This window comes from Ambystoma mexicanum, chromosome 11 (assembly GCF_040938575.1).
Source record: "Ambystoma mexicanum isolate Mex_15411 chromosome 11, UKY_AmexF1_1, whole genome shotgun sequence".
NCBI lineage: Eukaryota > Metazoa > Chordata > Amphibia > Caudata > Ambystomatidae > Ambystoma > Ambystoma mexicanum.
Genome location: NC_090934.1, coordinates 90,807,142 through 90,826,471, shown reverse-complemented (window position 1 = coordinate 90,826,471; position 19,330 = coordinate 90,807,142). Strand labels below are relative to the sequence as shown.

At 45.7% G+C, this 19,330-nt stretch overlaps 1 protein-coding gene across 3 annotated transcripts in view; it reads right to left on the bottom strand.

Moving 5' to 3' along the window:
• Positions 1-3,777: 3,777 nt before the first annotated feature.
• Positions 3,778-19,330, bottom strand: part of LOC138503097 (protein argonaute-4) — a 324,615-nt gene continuing 309,062 nt past the window's right edge. For all 3 annotated transcript variants that reach the window (XM_069622601.1, XM_069622603.1, XM_069622602.1), the window contains exon 18: positions 3,778-7,164. In XM_069622601.1, the coding sequence (XP_069478702.1) occupies positions 7,056-7,164 (109 nt within the window). In that variant the 3' untranslated portion in view covers positions 3,778-7,055. The remainder of the gene's footprint in view (positions 7,165-19,330) is intronic.

Here is a 19,330-nt window from a genome sequence, read left to right as displayed (position 1 = left end):
TCCAAAGGACTCAAAGACTTTCGTTTTGCCTGTGACGCTGTCCGGAAAAGTCGGAGCGCCGTATGAAGGGCGTTCGTGTCATAAAGCAAAGCAGTGAGCGTCAGACTGCCAGCGTATAAAGAGCAGCCGAAGGGGCTGGCATCCTTGCTCGGGGGCCCCCACCGTAGTGAGGGAGGAGTCATCGGCGGGAGACCGGCAGGGACTGGGCCCAGCTGACTAGCTACGCCGCGCCTCCTGCAAGCGACGAAGCCACGGTTTGGCAGCCATCAGCTGCTCCACGGCCCCAGAAGGAGGAGGGGCCAGGAGTCCTTGGAGGACGCTGTGCCTCCCACTAGCCAGCTGATCAGAGCCACGACAGCGGAAAGAGACGCAGACGCCCCCTGAAGACGTGCTGTTGATCGAAGGGAACTTCAGGAAAGAGGTGAGAGGGGGAACGTCGTGTTCCTCAAGCAACAAGAGGAATTAAATGAATTGGGCTTTAATCAAACTGAACATATAAAAAGGGATACAGTGAAGAGGAGCGTGAGAGTTACACAACCCAAGCGAATATATGTAAAGTGAGATAAATCGAACGCTGAAGCAATCAAGACTCAACTGTTTCAAGTCCAACTCTTGAAGTCCTGTTCTTGTTCGTAGGGGCAGCCACTGCTACACAGAGATGGCTGAGATCAGGCCCTAAAGTATAGAACACAGGCTGATGGGCCGGTTGGCCCAAATGACAGGTACCTGAAAGCAAGGTGCAGCCTTCTTCACAGTTTTAAAAATACAGGCTGTTATCAACTTAAGTTTATAGACATTAAAGTTATTCTCAGTGCAAGCAAGACTGTCTAGCGTGGTCATTTCCCACCCACCTTTTCACAGGGTGTCTTCAGATGCCTTGAATTTCCCTAATACAGCAACTAACGTATACCTCTCTCTGCCTTATCTTTAGAAATGTATTTCTGAGGGGACATGCGTGAGGTGGAATCTAACGCACATAGGGGTGCAAGTGCAGAGCCACGTCCTGTTACAAGGGTGTGCCTTAAATTGGAATTAGAGATCCCATCAGTCTGAATACGAGGTGGGTTGTGTGTTATTATCCAACCTTTAATAGTTTTAGTTGCTTTTGTAAGCAGTATTAATAGTTCGAATTTCTCTGCATTTTCAACTTAGGGACTGAAGATGCGGATATATCTAAATTTGGGAACCAATAGTATCACTTGCCCTGAAGATGGACCTTTGTAGGGTCCGAAACGCGTTGGCAACACAGTAAATGAATTGGTGCTATTTGGGATTGGTGATGTTTAACCAAGAAGAATTTTTATTTGTGTTTTGGTATCTACGATGACCAAAGGGGGACAATGTGAACCTATGTGAAGTGTGTAAAGAAAAACCCAGTTTCTTTCTGAGAGAGAAAGAATTACCTGGTCGATTTCACAATTGAATTTCTGTTATGTTAGGTGCAAGACACTAATGTACTCCTGTTTTGTTTGTAAATATACCCAATAACTTGGTGTTTCAATTGATTAAAAAATGACAGAGGGCCTTATTTTTTCCATTAAAAAAAGTTTGTGTCACTGACCTGTTCATTTAAAAAAAACATTGAGTAAATATGTGTTAAATAGAGAAACTTCAAAGCTTTGAATCTGAAGTCGATTTATATGAATTAGCATTAAGTAAAACTTCTACAAAGTCTAGGACTGGATATTTCCTGTTTTACAGACTGATTTACATTAACCCACCATTAAGAAACCCAATAATTAAAACAAAACACTGATTGAATTTGGCTGGTCGTAGGGTCTATCCTCTACTCTGCCAACCAGCTAAACAATACAATTGGGAGCTTTCTCCCCTTGGAGTGCACTGGGGGCTGGCGCGTAGCAATACACGTCTTTTCCTCAAGTCTTTATACCAGTCCCGAGAGGACCCGTGACATCTGCCCCGGTGCACCTGAAGGCTAATTAAACAGTGTCAATTATAAATTAAATTTGGTCATTTAAAGTATTTAACGTTTCAAACTTAATTTGTTAGTGCCTCCCTCACTTCTCTTGTCTTCTCAGAGGTCCCTGGACCCCAATTAACTTTAAGGTGAACTATTTACTTGTTTGAACCATCATCCACAGGCACTCACTTCTACAACTGAACCCTAACTGAGCCTGCCTACAGCTGGCATCTGGACCACTAGGGTCCCTCTTCTGCCTCAGAGAACTAATGCAATAGACTATGGAAGGACTGGACAGGGAAAGGATTCTGTCTTAAAAAGAATTATAAGTGTTTTAAAAGTTCTTACTTATCTTGAATGCGTGTTGTGCCAAGTAAGGTTATTTTACTCACCTGTGAATTGGTTATACTTTGTCCCAAAAGTAACGCTGTTAGATTCTCTAATTTCTTTACCAGAATAGGTGTCCACGTTCCCCAACTGGGTGTTGCCCCCCCCCCCCTCCCCAACCTGCTGCACAACCTGTTTAGAATAAGTCTGCCTTAGGTTATACTTACTTTGTAAAAGAGCTAACAGCAACATAAAAGGTATATGGGCTTTAGTTACCTTGAGTTAGCGGTGTGCCATCCTAAAAAAAAGTTAAGAGTTATTGGTAACCTCAGTCTGTGTTCCACTGACCTGAAAAGCAACTGTAATAGTATATTACAGCATTAGATTTTACCTGCCTAGAATAGCTGTGCCCCATTCTTAAAGCGTGTTCTTTAGGTGCTGCTGACCTTGGTCTTCCTGGTGCATCCTAAAATAGTGTTAAGAGTTCTTGCTCAACTTCCACTGTTCCACAGAGCTGAAAAGCAACTAATTATATATTACACCAGAAAGGTCTTACTCGCCTAGTAGAACTTATCCTAAAGTAGTTCTAGGTATATACTGTTCCTTGAATCTGTGTTCCACTGTTCAGAAAAGTACCCGGGTAACAGGGTTGGTTGATTATGTAATTTCTTTGCTGAGCGTCACTGCATAACTGACCGGGTCTACTACCCTTGTATTACAGAAAGTAATCTAAAAGTACCTTATTGGTTTTACTTTCCATGAACAGGTTTGGCCTCTACTAAATGTGGATGGTAAGGTCTGACTTCCCTAGAATTACTGCTGGGTATTCTGAAGGTTTATGCTTTGCTCCAAGTACCTTCAAGCATTGTGGTGTGTTTTTAATATTACTCATGACTGTGACCAGTACTTACCCCAAGACCTAACTTGACCTACTTGTATTTATGATACCTCTAGTTGTAAGTGTTTCTATTGAATCATTGGTATACTACATGTTGTATGTACTTTCCTACAGCCTCATCTCCCTCTTTAGATAAGCCAGTCTGCTCCATCTACGCTACTGTATACTTCGGTGGTACAGCCTTATACTAAGAGTGGAGTCTTGTACTATCTCAGTTGAATGGTTTTACTAAGCCCATAGTTGGACTTCAGAAAAACTGTCCCAGCAAGGTGCGACACCTCAGACACAGACCCACGGTGTGCAGTACTAAGGAGGTCCTTAATGGCTTTCATGAAGATTTCTAACTCAAAGGTTGCCCAGTAACAATGACTGGAGAAGGGGAGCCAATGGATGCTGTAGATGGCAAAGGCATGGTGCAAATTCACATGCACTTTGGTTTTCTATACAATTTTGCTAGGAGTAGATGGGCTCCAACAATCCAAACGTTTGGGGAAAGGGAAACCAGGTCATCAAATTATGCAAACCAAGGTTACCTACATTATAAAGGCAGAGGACTGCTGTAGTCCACAGTTGTACACTATTCCACAGCATGCAAAACAATAATAAAAACCAGACAAGTTGACATAGGAAAGTCATTATATTTTCTTTATTTTTAAGACGTGAACACAAATATCCCTGCAGGCTAAAAACAAAAAAAAATATATAGAAAAACTTTATACAGCCAGCATTTTATCTTAGCAACATAAAGCTGCTACATTCACCTTTATACATAGGAGATGGGGGATAGAAAGTTGTACCTCGTATTGCTATAGACACACATCCAGTCAAGTTTAATAAAAAACTATTTAAAACATTATAACTCTAGCAACAATATAGAAACCAATGAATTACACTGAATGTTGATTGAACCAATGCATCCTATATTACCATGATCTGTCCCCAGACAAATTCATTGATCCTTAAGGAAACTAAACCAACATTTCATATTGGAGATCAATTCCAAAACAGATAGTGCTCGCAGGATCTTTCCTCATGTCTGACCAGGACCAATATACACCCTTGGACATTAAAAGTACAGATTCAGTGCCCTTTGACGCCACTTTCCAAAAATGAAAGCAAAGCTGCTGCATGCCTCGGGGCACTGGAATTCATTCCATCCATACACAGGGTGGCAGGGTAGAGATCATGTGTTAACACTGCATCTGGCTTTGAGCGGTGCATCGCTGTACCGCCAGGAAGGTTTGAGGTTTTAGTTATCAGTAAAAATGGCATGTGTGACCGGAACACAAACTATACCTGTCCTAGGAAACAAGCAAACCTTTGAGGATGTGCTCCTTTAGACAAACTCTACAGGCCCTCCAATAAGTAAGATTACCACAAAGGAAATCTCCAGCGCCCTGCAGTTTCAGATAAGCTAGTATCACTTTACTCTTAGACACACGCACACACATTCATAAAACTATATAAAAGACTTCAAAACAAAACTGGTTTAACCAAAGTACTTTGAATTTAAGATGGTGTCAGAAACTTCGTCCCACCTACAGAGTTTTGCAGATTCATGGGACCCCACCAAAATGCTACATAGAGATACACCACAAAACTAAATCACCAGATAGGATCCATTTGAAATAAATCCTTCAAAAGCTACAAAATGCACATTTTCCCACTGATTGACACATGCAAGACATCACACCACCACGAGCTCCTGGGGCATGGAGGGTGGGTGGGTGGGTATTAAAGATAGTTCCACGCTGAAAAATAAAAATCTACACCATTAAAAGTTCACAAAATTGATAACATTAAAATGTAACAAGTTAAATAACCAATTTGAGACCCCTTATATGAAAGAATTCAAATAGAAAAAGCTTAAATAACCCCAAAATAAAAAACCTAGCTATTTTGGCTTATCCCAAAACAAAAAGCCAACACTCCAACAGCTGCCGGAAAGCATAAAAATTAATAGATGTGCTGTAAAGTGCACAGATTGACTTTCCCTACACAGAAAGTGTCCTGGAAAACATGCACACAAGGTCTAGGCACCGTTGACCAGCCTGTGAGCACACCACATTCTCAATGAGTTGCATGAGGGATAGAACACTGTTGCAGAGTTCTCCAACTAATAACCCAGAACAAGACTAAAGGTGCACACACTGAAATTTAAATAAATGATTCTATTATATGTACGGTTTGCCTCCCCCAACCCAGGTCCAAAATTCGTGGATTGGCAGGCAAAGTTTCACTAGGCCCTCACTTTTCTCCCTGAAAAACATGTACAGCAGCAAAGAAGCCCAAAGCAGCCAAGTATCACATTCACACCCATGCTGCAAGCCAGGATTTGCCTTTACATGTAGTTTAATGTCAATGCCTTTGCTACATCATCTTTGGAGGCAGCCCTAAGCACAAGGCTAGCTCAGATAGACTTCATGGTTTAGAATCTTAGTTTTATTTGAATCATACACCTAATCCTAAAGACTTTAAACATATCCTTTGTCCCTTACAGACTGTAAACTTGCTGCATACACACACACTAAAAAGAAGGAAAAAAGCATGGCAAAAATGGATCTTGCAAGGCTGCTTCAAGCAATTTGGCATCTACTGTAAAGAGCCTGCGATAAAAGACTGGACTGTAGCACTGTGCAGTTCACGCTCCGTTCTTCCAATATTGCCTGCAGGTTCTTGATCTGGATAAGTTTTAATCAAGAGTACACCAAGAAGGACTCTCACAGGTTGGTTACCGCTCCAGCACACTCACTGCCAAAGGAGGACAATGCCAGGACTCTGCAGTTCCATATATATGCCACTGCAACATGATTAAGAATACAACCTAGAGGGCCCAAAAGAATGTGAAAAAATGCTGGTTCAAGATCACCTTGATGAAGGAAATGCCCACAAAACATCCAAGGCAAGCTCGTATTCAAGGTGAATCCAGAGTTGCAAACTTCTGCAAAAGTTTAAAACAATGATGAAGACAGCGTTACAGCTTGGTTCCAAATACCGCTCATGGTCATAGTCTAGTGTTTATATATTTTTCAAAAAGAAAACTTGGCTGAAAATTTTCCAAGGCTACAAAACATTCCTATTTGTTTTCATTGTCGGGTGCTCTGAAAAAGTTATTGCAAACATGGAGACGTAGATTGTTAGGAGTACACAGCAGCATAGGAGGGGCATTTTGTTGGGCAACGCTAAATCCAATTTGGCAGTCTGCAATTTAATGGGGTCTGAGGGTTAGAAGTGAGGTTCTCCCAGCCATGGCAGGTGTACATAAGTCAAGTATAGTTCATTTATAAGATTTCACCGTCAAGCTGCGGTTTATACAGGTCACAGAAAAAAAGGATTTTAATCTGTCAGATAGTGCAATAATTTCTCTTGCAAATTGTATTTGCACCAGCACATGTCTGCCAAGAGAGACACCATGACACTGGTAAAGCAGGCCAACTGCCAATACCTCCAAAGTTAAAACAATCCATAAAATATATTTACAGTAAAAGTCAAAAATCAGCATTAAAAAATTCCATGGCCCCCACATGACAGACGAATTCGTTCAAGACAGTAGTTAAACGGTGAGGTGGAGGAGCAGGTAAATTCATATATAATAAAAATTAAAAAATAAGTATTTTCCTTTCAGAAAAAAATTGCAGTATTCCAGGATGATCGGCCTTTGTATCTGAGGTAAAAGTCAGTCCAACGCATGAGAACTTTTAAGTACTTTAAAACAAAAATCACAAAACAATGGCTCAACTCTGTGCAGAAAAAGAAATTGTGAAATGTTCGTTCAGTGCGACGGTCCGCAATTTTGCTGGTTTAGACGCAGTCCAATATCAACTTAGCCCTAGCTTAAGCAACAGGTCTCCATTTTGATATTTCCTGGACCGCAGAGGGGTGGGGCAACAAGCAAGTCCTCACCAGTGCTTAAGCAAAATACATTGTGTGCTGTGTGTCGTGGTGAATCTGTACAGCCTTGGCAAGAGCTTGGGGGTCCCGCCCATTGCTTTGACCGGAAACATGACTGCCCTCGGCACTGTTAAAAACAAAAAACAAATATACATTAGTAACCAGAAGAACACGCAAGTGGGCTGATGCTGCCTGGAAAAATAATGATCTTGGACCAAAACAATTTGACAGAAAAGGTGCTGTAGCTATTATAATCAGGCTAACTTGCTTAAGCAAAGATGGTTTTTGTCATATGGTTTACACACATTTTTCTAAGAACAGACCAGTTTTGCCAGATTTATTCTCATATCATATAATGTTAATTAAAACTGCTTCTTGTGCTGATCACCGCTGCAGAATATTGTTATACAAGTAATCCCAGTAATATTCCTATACCGACAAGTTAGTGCTTCCAGGACCAGAAGCTATAAAGGCCGCTTTATGCATATACACCACCTCTATCATAGTAATTCAAAAGGAAGCTTTTAAAGGCATGTTTCATAGCACCCATGCATGTGGTTAAATCTAGCTAAAAACATACAATGTTGGTAATAAATATAAAATGAGGGATTTGCCAGAGTCAAAATTTAGTTACGTGGGAACGCTTCAATTAAAATGTTAGCCTACCAGGTAGGTCCACAGCTTGGTCTAACAGAAGGTTAACATCTTTGCTTGGTCTTAAACCATGACTACTCTTTGATAAGTGCCTGTGAATTAGTCAAAGCTCTTGTGAATACTAGAAGACTTTTCAAGCTCTGACCATGCACCATGTTTCTGTAAACTCCGTATCCTCAGCCACTCTGTGGCACACTGTTGCCTGGAAAAGTTGCTCAACCTTTATTAATCAAGCTTTTGCACCACCCTCTTGAGGATGCTACAGCTACCAACCCGGCGTGCCATGGGCTAAAACACCTGGCACCTAAGGAATGCCAGACCTCACAAACTTGTGTAGTGTGCGTATAAAAAGGAGTAACTCTCAGGCAGGGGTATAATTACTCCAGAAAATACACTGCACTGACATAATGAAAATATATACTTTATTAAAGTCACACAAATCTCCGTTCAAATGAGTACTTCAGAAAATACACATTAAAAAGATAACCGCATATTATAAAAAACATTAAGGCATATTCTAGGACTCCGACCCCGGTGTCTACATGTGGGTTCTCTACCAGAGGAGCACACCAGGGGCGGGGTGTTAGGGAGAATTCATTTCTGTGCCAACTCCCTTTAACCTTAGATACCTCTAGCTCTTTTGCTGTACAACGGGCTTTTTAATTTTTACTCCCGAGTGGAACTTTCTGACTCTCGTGTTTTCCAGACTATGATTTTCTGTGTTATACTGTTTTGTGGAGTCTGGTAAACTCCATAGGCATCTGCTTTTGCCTTGTGACAGCACCTTTTATGCAGTTCCACTGCGAAGTCCCTTGGACTTCTCTTCCCCAGTCTTACTTACCTTACTCCTTTGTGGGTCCAGCACACACCACCTTATGTCGACTGCAGGTGGGTTACATAGTAACTCCTTTAACCCATTCCTCATGTAACATTTTGTTACAGTAACTCACTTGAATGGCTTCTGGCAGTGGTTTCTTTTTTTTTTCTTTTTTTTTACTACCTGGTGATCTGTATCTGCAGACTGAAAACTAATCTGCAGTACAGCACCCTAAGGTGACCATTTTCACAAAATGGCCCCTTTTTTTTGCATCTTGTCAGTTTGTTCTGGGCTTTTATTTGGTTAGAGTCCAAAGTGTGTTTTGCCTTTGGCAGGCTTTAGCCATGAAGCCCACCCAGGCTCCTGTGCGTCTGGAAAGGCAGGAAGTGAGGGAGTGCCCCGAAACCTCCCTTCCCTTTATCCCTAGGTGTGCCTGGGTTAAACCAGTTCCAATTTGCCAGCTGGCTGTCCTGGAGGACAGCCACCCTGCTGTATGAGACAGCGTATGGCTGTGAATGAATGGGAACTTGCATAAAAAGCGAGGTTATTGGGACTAGAGCATAATCGACCACTGGAAGACAACATCTGAAGCAGAAGACGAGAAGACGCCAGCAGCACCCTCCTGGACCGCAAAGTGCCTGGTGAAGCCCGGCAGCTGCACTGACCCAGTTTTCGAATCGACAGGGAAGACCTGTACTGGACGACTTCCCTTAAGCTGGTGGGACCAACTAGCCTCAACACCAACAATTTTGTCGCAACCCCTAACTTGCTGTGGCTTTCCAAGGCTGCAGAATCCCAATACCCGGGGGTACCTCGACCACCTGTGAGTGCATGGTCTTCTGAAATCTGAATCCAGCCAAAGCTTCCTGGTCATCCAGAGGACCCTACAAAAACAGAATATCCATGCCTAGAGTCCCCCTCACCAGAGTCCAGGACTGAGGGATCAAGGAACTTTAACCGGAGGTGTTCATTCTTCTTTGGCGCCAAAACCACAAAGCTGATGAATCCCACGAAATCAATTGCTACAGAGTCCCTCTCGAGTGCTGCTGCAGGAGCCTGCCAAACGTCTTCTCTTTCGTCACCAGGAACAAAAGTCTGCTGCACTTCAACCAGAGGCATCCAGATAGAACATAAATTCAAAGGTACTGTGGGGCTTCGGGTACATTATCCTTTTGCCATGTGGGGTGCATCCTACCTTTGGGAGTGCTATTTAACCCTACCCTGAGTTCACCTCCACTCACTTATACTGGCCTTTCAACTTGTGCTTCTTGAAGGTGACTCCTTGAGTTGCTAATGATTTCTTTTGACTAAGAACATTTATCCAATAAGAGCATCAGAGCTTTGACTTTGCCCATGGATTGGCTGTCCTGGCTCCCTAAAGGCCACCTTTTGAACCTATTGGCTTTGCCAGTGCTTATTCTCTTACAAGTTTTGTTTGAACCCTCTTAATGCTGGGATAAAAGACTGCCTGCATCCCTTTGGGAGAATCTGTTATTATAGAATACCAGTCTGTTCTGATCTAACTAACTAACCTTTCCCCACTTTAATAACAATACTGTAAAGGTTATACAAAATAAGTGTTATACTGACCTCAAATGAGGTCACCTCTGGGTGCTGGAAAATGTTTAATAGGAATGCATTACTCACCTGATTTATTTTTCACTTTAATTGAATCCCAAAGTGGGATTAATGTTACTGCTAGTTACTGCTTTTTAAAGAATGCTTTAAATAGATGTGTGTATAAGACCTGCATTACTTGCTGAAATAGCATTTCTGATTGTATCTGCTTAGTTTCACATGCTGTGCATATAGTCCGACATCTAGTGGTGATCGCAGAGTATTGCATCTTGTCTTTCGAGAATCGAAAGGGGACATCGACATGGGCGTGCTTGTAACCCTTTCCCTAAAGTGACGTGTAGTGTACCCAAAATCCCTCACGCGTCTAGGTCCCTCTGGTTGCGTTTATGGTGAGAGAGTACAGATAGAGAGAAAGTAGTAAGATGTCCGTTTCTTCTACTCCGTGCGATGAGGAAGGGTGAGCGCATTTGAATCTAAGCAGCTACAATCATCAGAAATGCTATTACGGTAAATAATGCATGTCTTCTGATGATTGTGAATGTGCTTAGCATCACACGTTGTGCATAGAATATCGAGCAGTACCCAGAGAAGGTGGTGGCATATGTGAAGCAACAGTAGTAAAGAGATGTCTTAGTACTGCTGGTCCCACCTGAGAATCAGACCTAGAGTGTATCCAGGCAGTAGTGTTTTGTAAAGGTGTGTACAGAACTCCAGTTTGCTGCTTTACAAATGGACTTTAGGAGGAACATTTATTTATTTCGTTTATAATACGGCCAGACTGAAGTATCAGGGCATAGATAGACATCTTAAAAATGTAATTCAACATTGTACAACAAACTTCAAATTTACAGTATACAGTAGCAGGTACCTCAAAGACCATTGGAGCCTGCGGTTCAGGTGAGCTTCAGTGGGTGCTGGTGAGAGGGAAGGATTCTCTATGGGTACTGAACTGTCATTGGATTCATATTTATTGAACAACGATGTTTTGAGTAGCTTTTTGAAGCAATGGAATGATTCTTCATTTTTCATGGTTAGTGGGAGAGTGTTCCAGTGAGTAGGGGGCCAGGATTGGGAAGCTGCTACCACCTGCTCTAGATAGAACTTCTGTATCTCGGGATCGCCAGAAACGCATTGGAATTAGATCTGAGCGTTCTATTCACTTTGTGATGGCATTATTGATATAGCTAGGTGCTTTCTTGGTAAGACATTTATAGGTGAGGCATAACGTTTTATAAAGGATTCTTGCCTTAATGGGTAGCCAGTGGACCTCTCTTCGGATGCGAGACATCTGATTGTTTTATTCCTAAGGCTGTGCGTAGGGCTTTATTTTGGATGAGTTGTAATTTAGTTAAGTTAGCATTGGAGGTACCTAGTAATAATACATTACAGTAATCCAATTTGGAGAGACAGAGGCCCATGTGGCTGCTTCGCAAATATTGTGAATATTAACACCCCCACCCCCTAGTAGAGTGAGCCCGTAAGCCTACTGGAGGGTCCTTTCCCACCAAATGGTAACAGATCATCACAATGACCCATCTGGACAAGGTCTGCTTGGAAACCGCCTGACCTAAACGCCTTCCAGCATGACCAACAAAGAGCTGATCATCCACTCTGACCCGGGACATCCGTGAGAGATAGAAACTCAAAGCTCTCCTAAGATCCAAACTATGGAGCCTCTCCTCTTCCTTGCCAGGATGTGGAGGAGGATAAAACGCCGGAAGAATTAACTTTTGGCTCAAATGGAATTCAGACCCAACCTTCAGAAGAATTGAAAGCTGCACCCTAAGGACAACCCTGTCCTTATGGAACACAGTGAAGGGTGGTTTGGCGGAAAGTGCCTGCAACTCACTCACTCTGCGTGCGGAAGTAACCTCAACTAAAAATACAGTTTTTAAAGGACAACAGTCAAGAATGTAAGGGCTCAAACGGAGCTCCCATTAGGAACTTTAAAATCACATTCAAATCCTATCCCGGCACCTGGAAATGCGATGGTGGAAACACATTAGTTAGCCCTTTTAGAAACAAAGAGTTCAAAGGGATCTTAAAATAAGAGCATTCCTCAGACGAGCGCTTAAATATGGACAGCTCCACCAGGTAACCCTTAATGGTACCTACTTGCAGGCCCTTGTGGGCTAAAGAAAGCAAAAAAGACAAAACCAAAGAAATGGAACATTGGAAAGGATCCACATTCTGTACCCTGCACCAGTTGCAGAACTTTCTCCAACGGTACAGAGTTTTCGTTGCGGGCCTTCTGGCCGAAAGCAACACCTCCATCACGTCTTCGGGGAGGTCCCAATCCTTATACCTCAACCTTTCAAATACCAAGCGTGAAGGCTGAGGGACTTAACCTCTGGATGGAGAACCCGACCCCCCCCCCCTCCCGTGAGAGCAGATTGTCTCGGTAGGGAAGACGGTGTGGAGGGCAGATGGACATGTCGAGAACACCTGCAGATTGACGGGGACTGGAGGAAACGTGTACAGCAGTGGGAAGGACCACTCCACTACGAACGTGTCCCCTAAGCCTCCTCTTCGAGGAAATTCCCGCAAGCAGAATCTTTCGCACTTCTGGGTGACACTGGTGGCGAAGAGATCCACTTGTAGGGTTCCCCAAAGGGCAAAGAGATCCAACAGAATTTCCTGAGCCAGATCCCACTCGTTAGAGACCGTGCTCTGCCTGCTTAGAGCGTCCACCGCTGCGTTTCCGTCTCTGGCTAGATGAACTGCTGAGATCGAAATGTTCTGCTGAATGGCCCAGAACCAGAGCTGCATCGCCTCCCTGCACAACAGGAGCGACCCTGCCCCCCCCCCTTTTGTTAAGTTTGTGCATGGCCACTGTATTGTCCGTCATAATCGGGACATTCTTCCCCCCCGCACAGACGGCAGAAAAGCCTTATGGGCTAGCCTGAGCTGACAGCCCACAGCTCTAACAGACTGATGTGGAGTTTGGACTCCGACAGAGACAAACAGCTGCTGGCCGTCAACTTGTTGGCATGAGCTCCCAAACCCGTGAGGGATGCGTCCGTCATAATCGTCACCTCCGGCCAAGGTTGCCAAAATGGCGCACCCTTCATTAGATTGCCTTCGACGGCCCACCACAGAAGATCCGGCGCGACCGAGTGTGGAAGCTGAACGGGATCCAACATCCTGCTGGATAACTGACCACTGCATTTTGAGGGCCCACTGCAGAGATCTCATCCGCAGCCTGGCCTCTGGCACCAGGAAAATGCAGAATGCCATGAGGCCGAGCAACCTCAAGAACTCGAACGCCGGGAGACTCTGGGCACGTCGAAATTTGTCCACCATCTGCAGAATGTGATGAGCCGTCACCTGGGGAGGGCAACAACCCCAGGGAAGTGTCGAGCACTGCTCCGATGTATTGAGCCGCTGGGTAGGTGTCCAATGGGACTTCTTTAAATTGAGGGAGAAGCCCAGCCTGTGAAGGGAGTGGCAGGTGATCCAAGGCTTGCTCGGGAGAACGTGCGTCATGATGCCTACCCCCGGGCATCAGGACCAAGGACCTCAGCTCCGGGAGCAGGCATCCAGACATTTGTTTAAACCTCAGCAGCCCCAGCTAGGGGCTGCCAAAGTTCAGTCCTGGTGCCTTTGGCGCCAGGCTCATCATAGAAATCAGTCCTGGCACCATAGGCGCCAGGCTCATAGACTTTACTTACCTGATGCACACCATGCTGCAAAAGAGTCCAAGCCTACATGAGGCCTGGATGGGACTATTTTGTTACAGGGACTATTTTTTACTTTTTTACTCTGGCGTGGCTCTAGGGAACTTCTTACCTGGAACTACTTTGGAGGCCATTTAAACCACACCCGAACAGCAGCACATGCTTCGCGTTATTCTGCATCCAGCAGTGTGACGCTCACCGTGCCTGCAGCCAGCATCCAGTCTTCTGCCATGCCCGCAGCAAGCATCCAGTCTTCTGCCACGCCTGCCTCGAATCCAGAGCTCCTAGAATGAAGAAGAAAAGGACAAGGTCAGAAAACGAACTTATTTCAAATTCCTCACCTAATTCCGGAACCATTTCATCTGCGGACCTGGAAAGTACATCAGTCCTGCACGCGTCGCTTCGCCAGCTCTAGCACGGCGCCATACTCACCAGTTCTCACAGCATCTTTCGATCCGGCACTGTCTCCATTTCTTCACCGTAATCCGGCACCTAGGGGACACAAAAAAAACAAGGTGAGCCAAGGGAATCAACAAATACAACCTCTTACCACCATAGATTTACCCGATTTGCCACCGGCTGTATTATTCCATAACTCTCCACATTTTCATATGCTGCATCTGTAAAGGGGGAGAAAAACAACACGCTAATGTATACAATAGTTACCGGACAGCGTTGGGTAACAGACTCGTAGCTGCTGCTGGCGTTCAGGTAAGAGACCTTCTGCTCACGAACTCAGTTGCAACTTAAGGAAGGACGGGGACAAGAGTGAACATCGGGCAAAATGAACTCTTTGAACTTCAGACTTACCAATCCTGCCAGGGACTTCAGAGTCAATACTTACCGGAACTCTCCCAACGCCTTCAAACCAGTGAAGTAACTGGTATCTACGCGCTTCTGCAAGACACGCAGGATGGAGCGCTCATCTTTTACCAACATAAGGAAAATACTTCTTCGGGTCCAGCAGACAAGACTAGGCGGGCCAGACCAGACAGTCATCTCTGCACTACGCATCACGTTAAAGGAGACCGCAGCTGTCCGGGTCCGATCGACACCCCTGTGGGGTCCAGGTGAGCGTAACAACGTGCCCTTATCAGCCAATCGTCCAGGTAGGGGTAGACGTGAATCCCCTTTCCTGAGATACGCTGCCACCACCACCATCAGCTTGGTGAAGACCCTCGGGGCGGAGGTCAATCCGAACGACAGGACCCGAAACTGAAAATGCAAGTCGCGAACCTCAGGTACTTCCTGTGCTTTGGATGAATCGGCACATGAAAGTAAGCATCCTTGAGGTTGAGAGACACCAACCAATCCTGAAGTTGAAGGGCCTGGAGGACTTGAGAAAGAGTGACAATCTTGAAATTTTTTCTTCCTGAGGAGCTTGTTCAGCCAACGCAAGTCCATGATGGGTCTCAATCACATCTTTTTTCGGGATTAAAAAATAAGGGGAATACCATCCCTTGTTCCTCTCCGCTATAGGCACTAGTTCTATGGCGCCTTTCTCCAGCAGGGATAGGATTTTCTGCGCAAGGAGTGGCTCCGGACTCTTTGAAGAGAGCTTCCCCTGTGGATTGTCGCGAGGCCTCTGCCGAAAGGGGAGACAGTAGCAGTGAGTTATGATCTCCAGAACCCACACATCTGATGTAATGTCACACCATTCTCCAAGATGCTGTGCAAGCCCGCCCCCAACCAGCGAACCATGGGACATGGCCTCATGACTGAGCAGATGCAGCTGCGGCAGTGCCGGAGGGCAAATGGGCAACTGCCTGAGCGGCTTTGGTACCTCGAGTACCTTGCTTTCCACCTCGGTTACTCCTCCGGTGGCCCCATTGACTGGCAGCTCCTCTCGATCTACCAAAGGACGAGTAGTACTGAAAGGAACCTCCCCTCCATTGCTGTCCCCTAGGACGAAAAGGCAGAGGTTGACGTACTGCAGCACCCAAACACTTCGCTGCAGCTTTGGAGGTCTGCAACCTCTCAAGGCTCTTGTCAGTGGACACCATCAAAGGACATGTTGAGAAACCGTGATTGCACATTAGGAGCAAACCCCGACTTCCGCAATCACGCAAATCTGCGGATCACTGTGCACGCAGCCATTGACCGACTGACAGTCTGCCGTGTCCAAATCCGACTGAATGGCTTCACACATGGCGTCCTTGTCGTCCTGCATGAGGGCTAGAAAACCACCCTGTTTCTCCCCTTCGGGAATATGCTCAGCCGCCAAAGATGCACAATTCCACAGAGTGTGAGTGAATCTTGCCAAGGCACAAACGGAGTTGGCTGCCTTCAAAGCCATAACCCCAGATGAAAATATCTTCTTCGCCCAACCATCAAAGCGCTCATCGTCCCCATCAGGAGGCATGGTAGGGTACGCAGCCTGTTTTGCGGGGGCCATAGCCACCTGCACCACAAAACTCTCCGGAGTTGGGTGCGTCGATAAGTAGCAGGGTTACCACTGGCTGGACGGCATTTTTCGGAAGAGACTTATTCACTGCTGGGAGACTCTCTGAGCAGTCCAAGCCGCTGCCACCCTTCTTTGCAAAGCCATATGAAATGGCAACACCAGGTCAGTGGGTGGTCCTTGGTGCAGGATATCTGTCAGATTATCCTGAAGAAAATCAACAGGAGGAGCAGACCACCCCAAGTACTCAGTCACCCTCGACATGAGGCGCCTGTACGAGGATTCAGCATGCATACAAGCCTCAGGCCTGCCAAACTCCACCTCCGGAGAGTTATCTAGACCACTTGCATCATGTAAGGACTGACCGAGTTCTTACATCTGACTGACCTGATAACAGGTCTTCATTCAAGGACATCAGGAGGCACAACCATCTCCTCAACACACCCTTCTTCCACCTCCGAAATATCATCCAAAGATTGGAATAAATCCAATCTGGGTGGAGGAACAGAGAAGGGCTCAAAAACAGGCCTCACAGACTTACTGAGATCCTTCCTCTGAGTTTCCACAGCCCTCCGGGGCACCTCTGGCAAATCCTCCACAAACTGCGTCGAGGGCACTGATGCAATCCGCGTCAACCGAGGCACCGATGACTTCGACAACTGCTTCGAGGCCTGGCACGGCTATGGCTATCAACCTTGTCCAATCGGGACTTCGGCGGCTCCCGATCGTGCCGACCGCCTGAGCCCGAAGGCGTGCGAGTGGTGGCCCTAACCCATTCCTTGCCGGCTTCTCTCGAAGGCGCGGATGGAGCAGTGCCCTGCGATTCAAAAATCACCATCTGCTGGCGGAATGCCTCCCGCTCGGCCGGCGACGAATACTTGGTAGGACAAATCAACTGCCTTCTGGCGGAGTCCTCTGACGAGGACGGGGAAGGTGACCGATGCCGGCGCTTCCGCGAATGCCTAGAAGAGGCAGAGAAATGGCAGGAACCACTCGGCGACCAAGACTCCCTGGATTTACGCCAAAGCAGAGAGATGGACATCTTCGAACCGCAGTCCCGACATTTTTTTAAAGCTAGACTTCGGGGTACAAGATGACGAAGACATCGCAGAACTTGGAAGTAGAAGAACCGAGCGCCAAGATTCCGAGCAAACACGTTTGCGGAAAAAACGGAACTGAGGCTACGAGCGCTGTGCGTCCTGTATATAACATCCGGTGACGCCGACGCTCGACGGAGGCCCTCGAGGGACAACGTATCAACATCGACGCAGGACGCCTACGCCGAAAGATTTTCCGAAGCAGCACAGCTGTGGCCATTACTGTCATAGATGTGGAATAAGTCAGGACACAATCCCCTCGAAATCTGGTTTAGAGACTTTAAAGTTTCATCCTCCTCCGATGTTTCCAGGGCATCGTCTACTGCCTTCCAAACAGGTTAGTCTCTTCAACTGGCTTGTTAATAAGGGATGCCCGAGTGTCAGGTTTAAAGCCCAAATTCTTGAGCCATGCGTGCCTTTTAAGCAGGGTACTTTGCGCCAGGGGTTGTCCCGCTGTTTCTGCAGCATCCAGGGTATTTTTGAGGATATTCTCATTGACCTGCCTCCCTCTGAAACAACCGCCAGCAGGCGCGATCGTGCCGATTCCAGAACTTCTTGCAGGCCCTCCTGGAGTAGATTTCATTGGACGTCGCAATAATTAGCTAGCAATGTGGGGTTGTAGCAATCATGGTGGAATAAGCTGCTGATGTTGTAATGTGCTTTCCAAGGGCGTATAACTTCTTGCAATCCTGGTCTGCTGCGCCTCAGCCGTAGACCAGGGTAACCGGCTCCATCTTGTAGTAGCAACTACTAAGGAGTCGGGAGTGGCATATCCCTGGATATACAGTGTGTCTGTGGGAGAGTGGCGAAAAAGCTTCGACTCCAGGATTTCCAGCTCTTGTTAGAGATGGAGTTAAGAGGGAGTGATGCACCTTTTGATAGAATTCAATAGTGGTATCGCTCGACTTGTGGGTAGTTTTTCATTTAAAATGTCCTCTACAAAGTCTGTGTCCTGTACCGCCTCTTGTGTGGCAATTTGAAAGTGTTCAGCAGCCTTTTTTTTTTAGAATAGCATTAAAGGCCATCAATAGGCGAGGCTTGCCTATGAGGTGATGAGGGAGGATCTAGACACAGGGCGTCTGGATCTGGAGTAGTGGAGGGGGAAAGCCATGGTGCCTCGCCTGTCGGCTGTTCATTACCCCAGTCTGGACACTGGTCTGGCGTCTCCTCAAAGGTATTCTCGCCCTGATCATAGTGGTCTTGATGGGCTTCTTCAGGTTCCGACAGGTCAAACACCTCCTCATGTGGGAACGGACTTAAAGTTCTTGGAACTTTGGACAACGTAGGGCAGGCGTCTTCCTCTTGCTCTTTTAGTGGTGATAAACCTTTCAGAGAAATCCACAAATTTGGAAAGCTTGTTCATGTATCCTTCAAACCCATCTCTGGTCCATAGGGATGAACCAGAGGTGTCTGTAGGGGGCAAGGACTCCTTTGGAGGACTAGGGTCGCTAGATGGTCGAGATTTGTCAGTCATTGCCTTAGATAGGGGCTGTGACCTATCTGAATATTCTTCTTGAGGTCTCGACGCGTCGTTTGGCTTACTTGCCGCTGAAATGAAGTTCAAGACTCTTGCGTATCTCCAGCGTATCCATTAGGCAAAGTTTGAAAGCAGTACCCTCTGGGAACACTACAAACAACTCGGACTACAGGTATAGGCATCCCAACCTTTGGTATAGGCTTATACTACACAGTCTTGGTAGTGTGTTGAGCAGCCAGGCTTATCACAAGAGGGGTCAATGTGAGCTGTAGGAGTTACACAATGATTCACAGTTACAGGTATTCAAATAAACACTTCCACAAGGTTTCTTGCATAAACTATTTATCAGTTATAAAGTCTTCTTCAGAAGGGAGCAATAGAATAGTAACACAAATATACTTCAATACAGTACACTCTTGAGTTTCTGGATCAGACCAGGCCCTTTTGGGATGGCCCACAGACACAACCTACACCCACAGGTGACTTCAGTAACAAGGGTGCTGTGGACATCAATACCTTTGTTGGCATACAGAATACTCAATGGTTTGTAAAAGGCAAAGTTTATAAGAACTCAAGAAATACAAATTTTCTT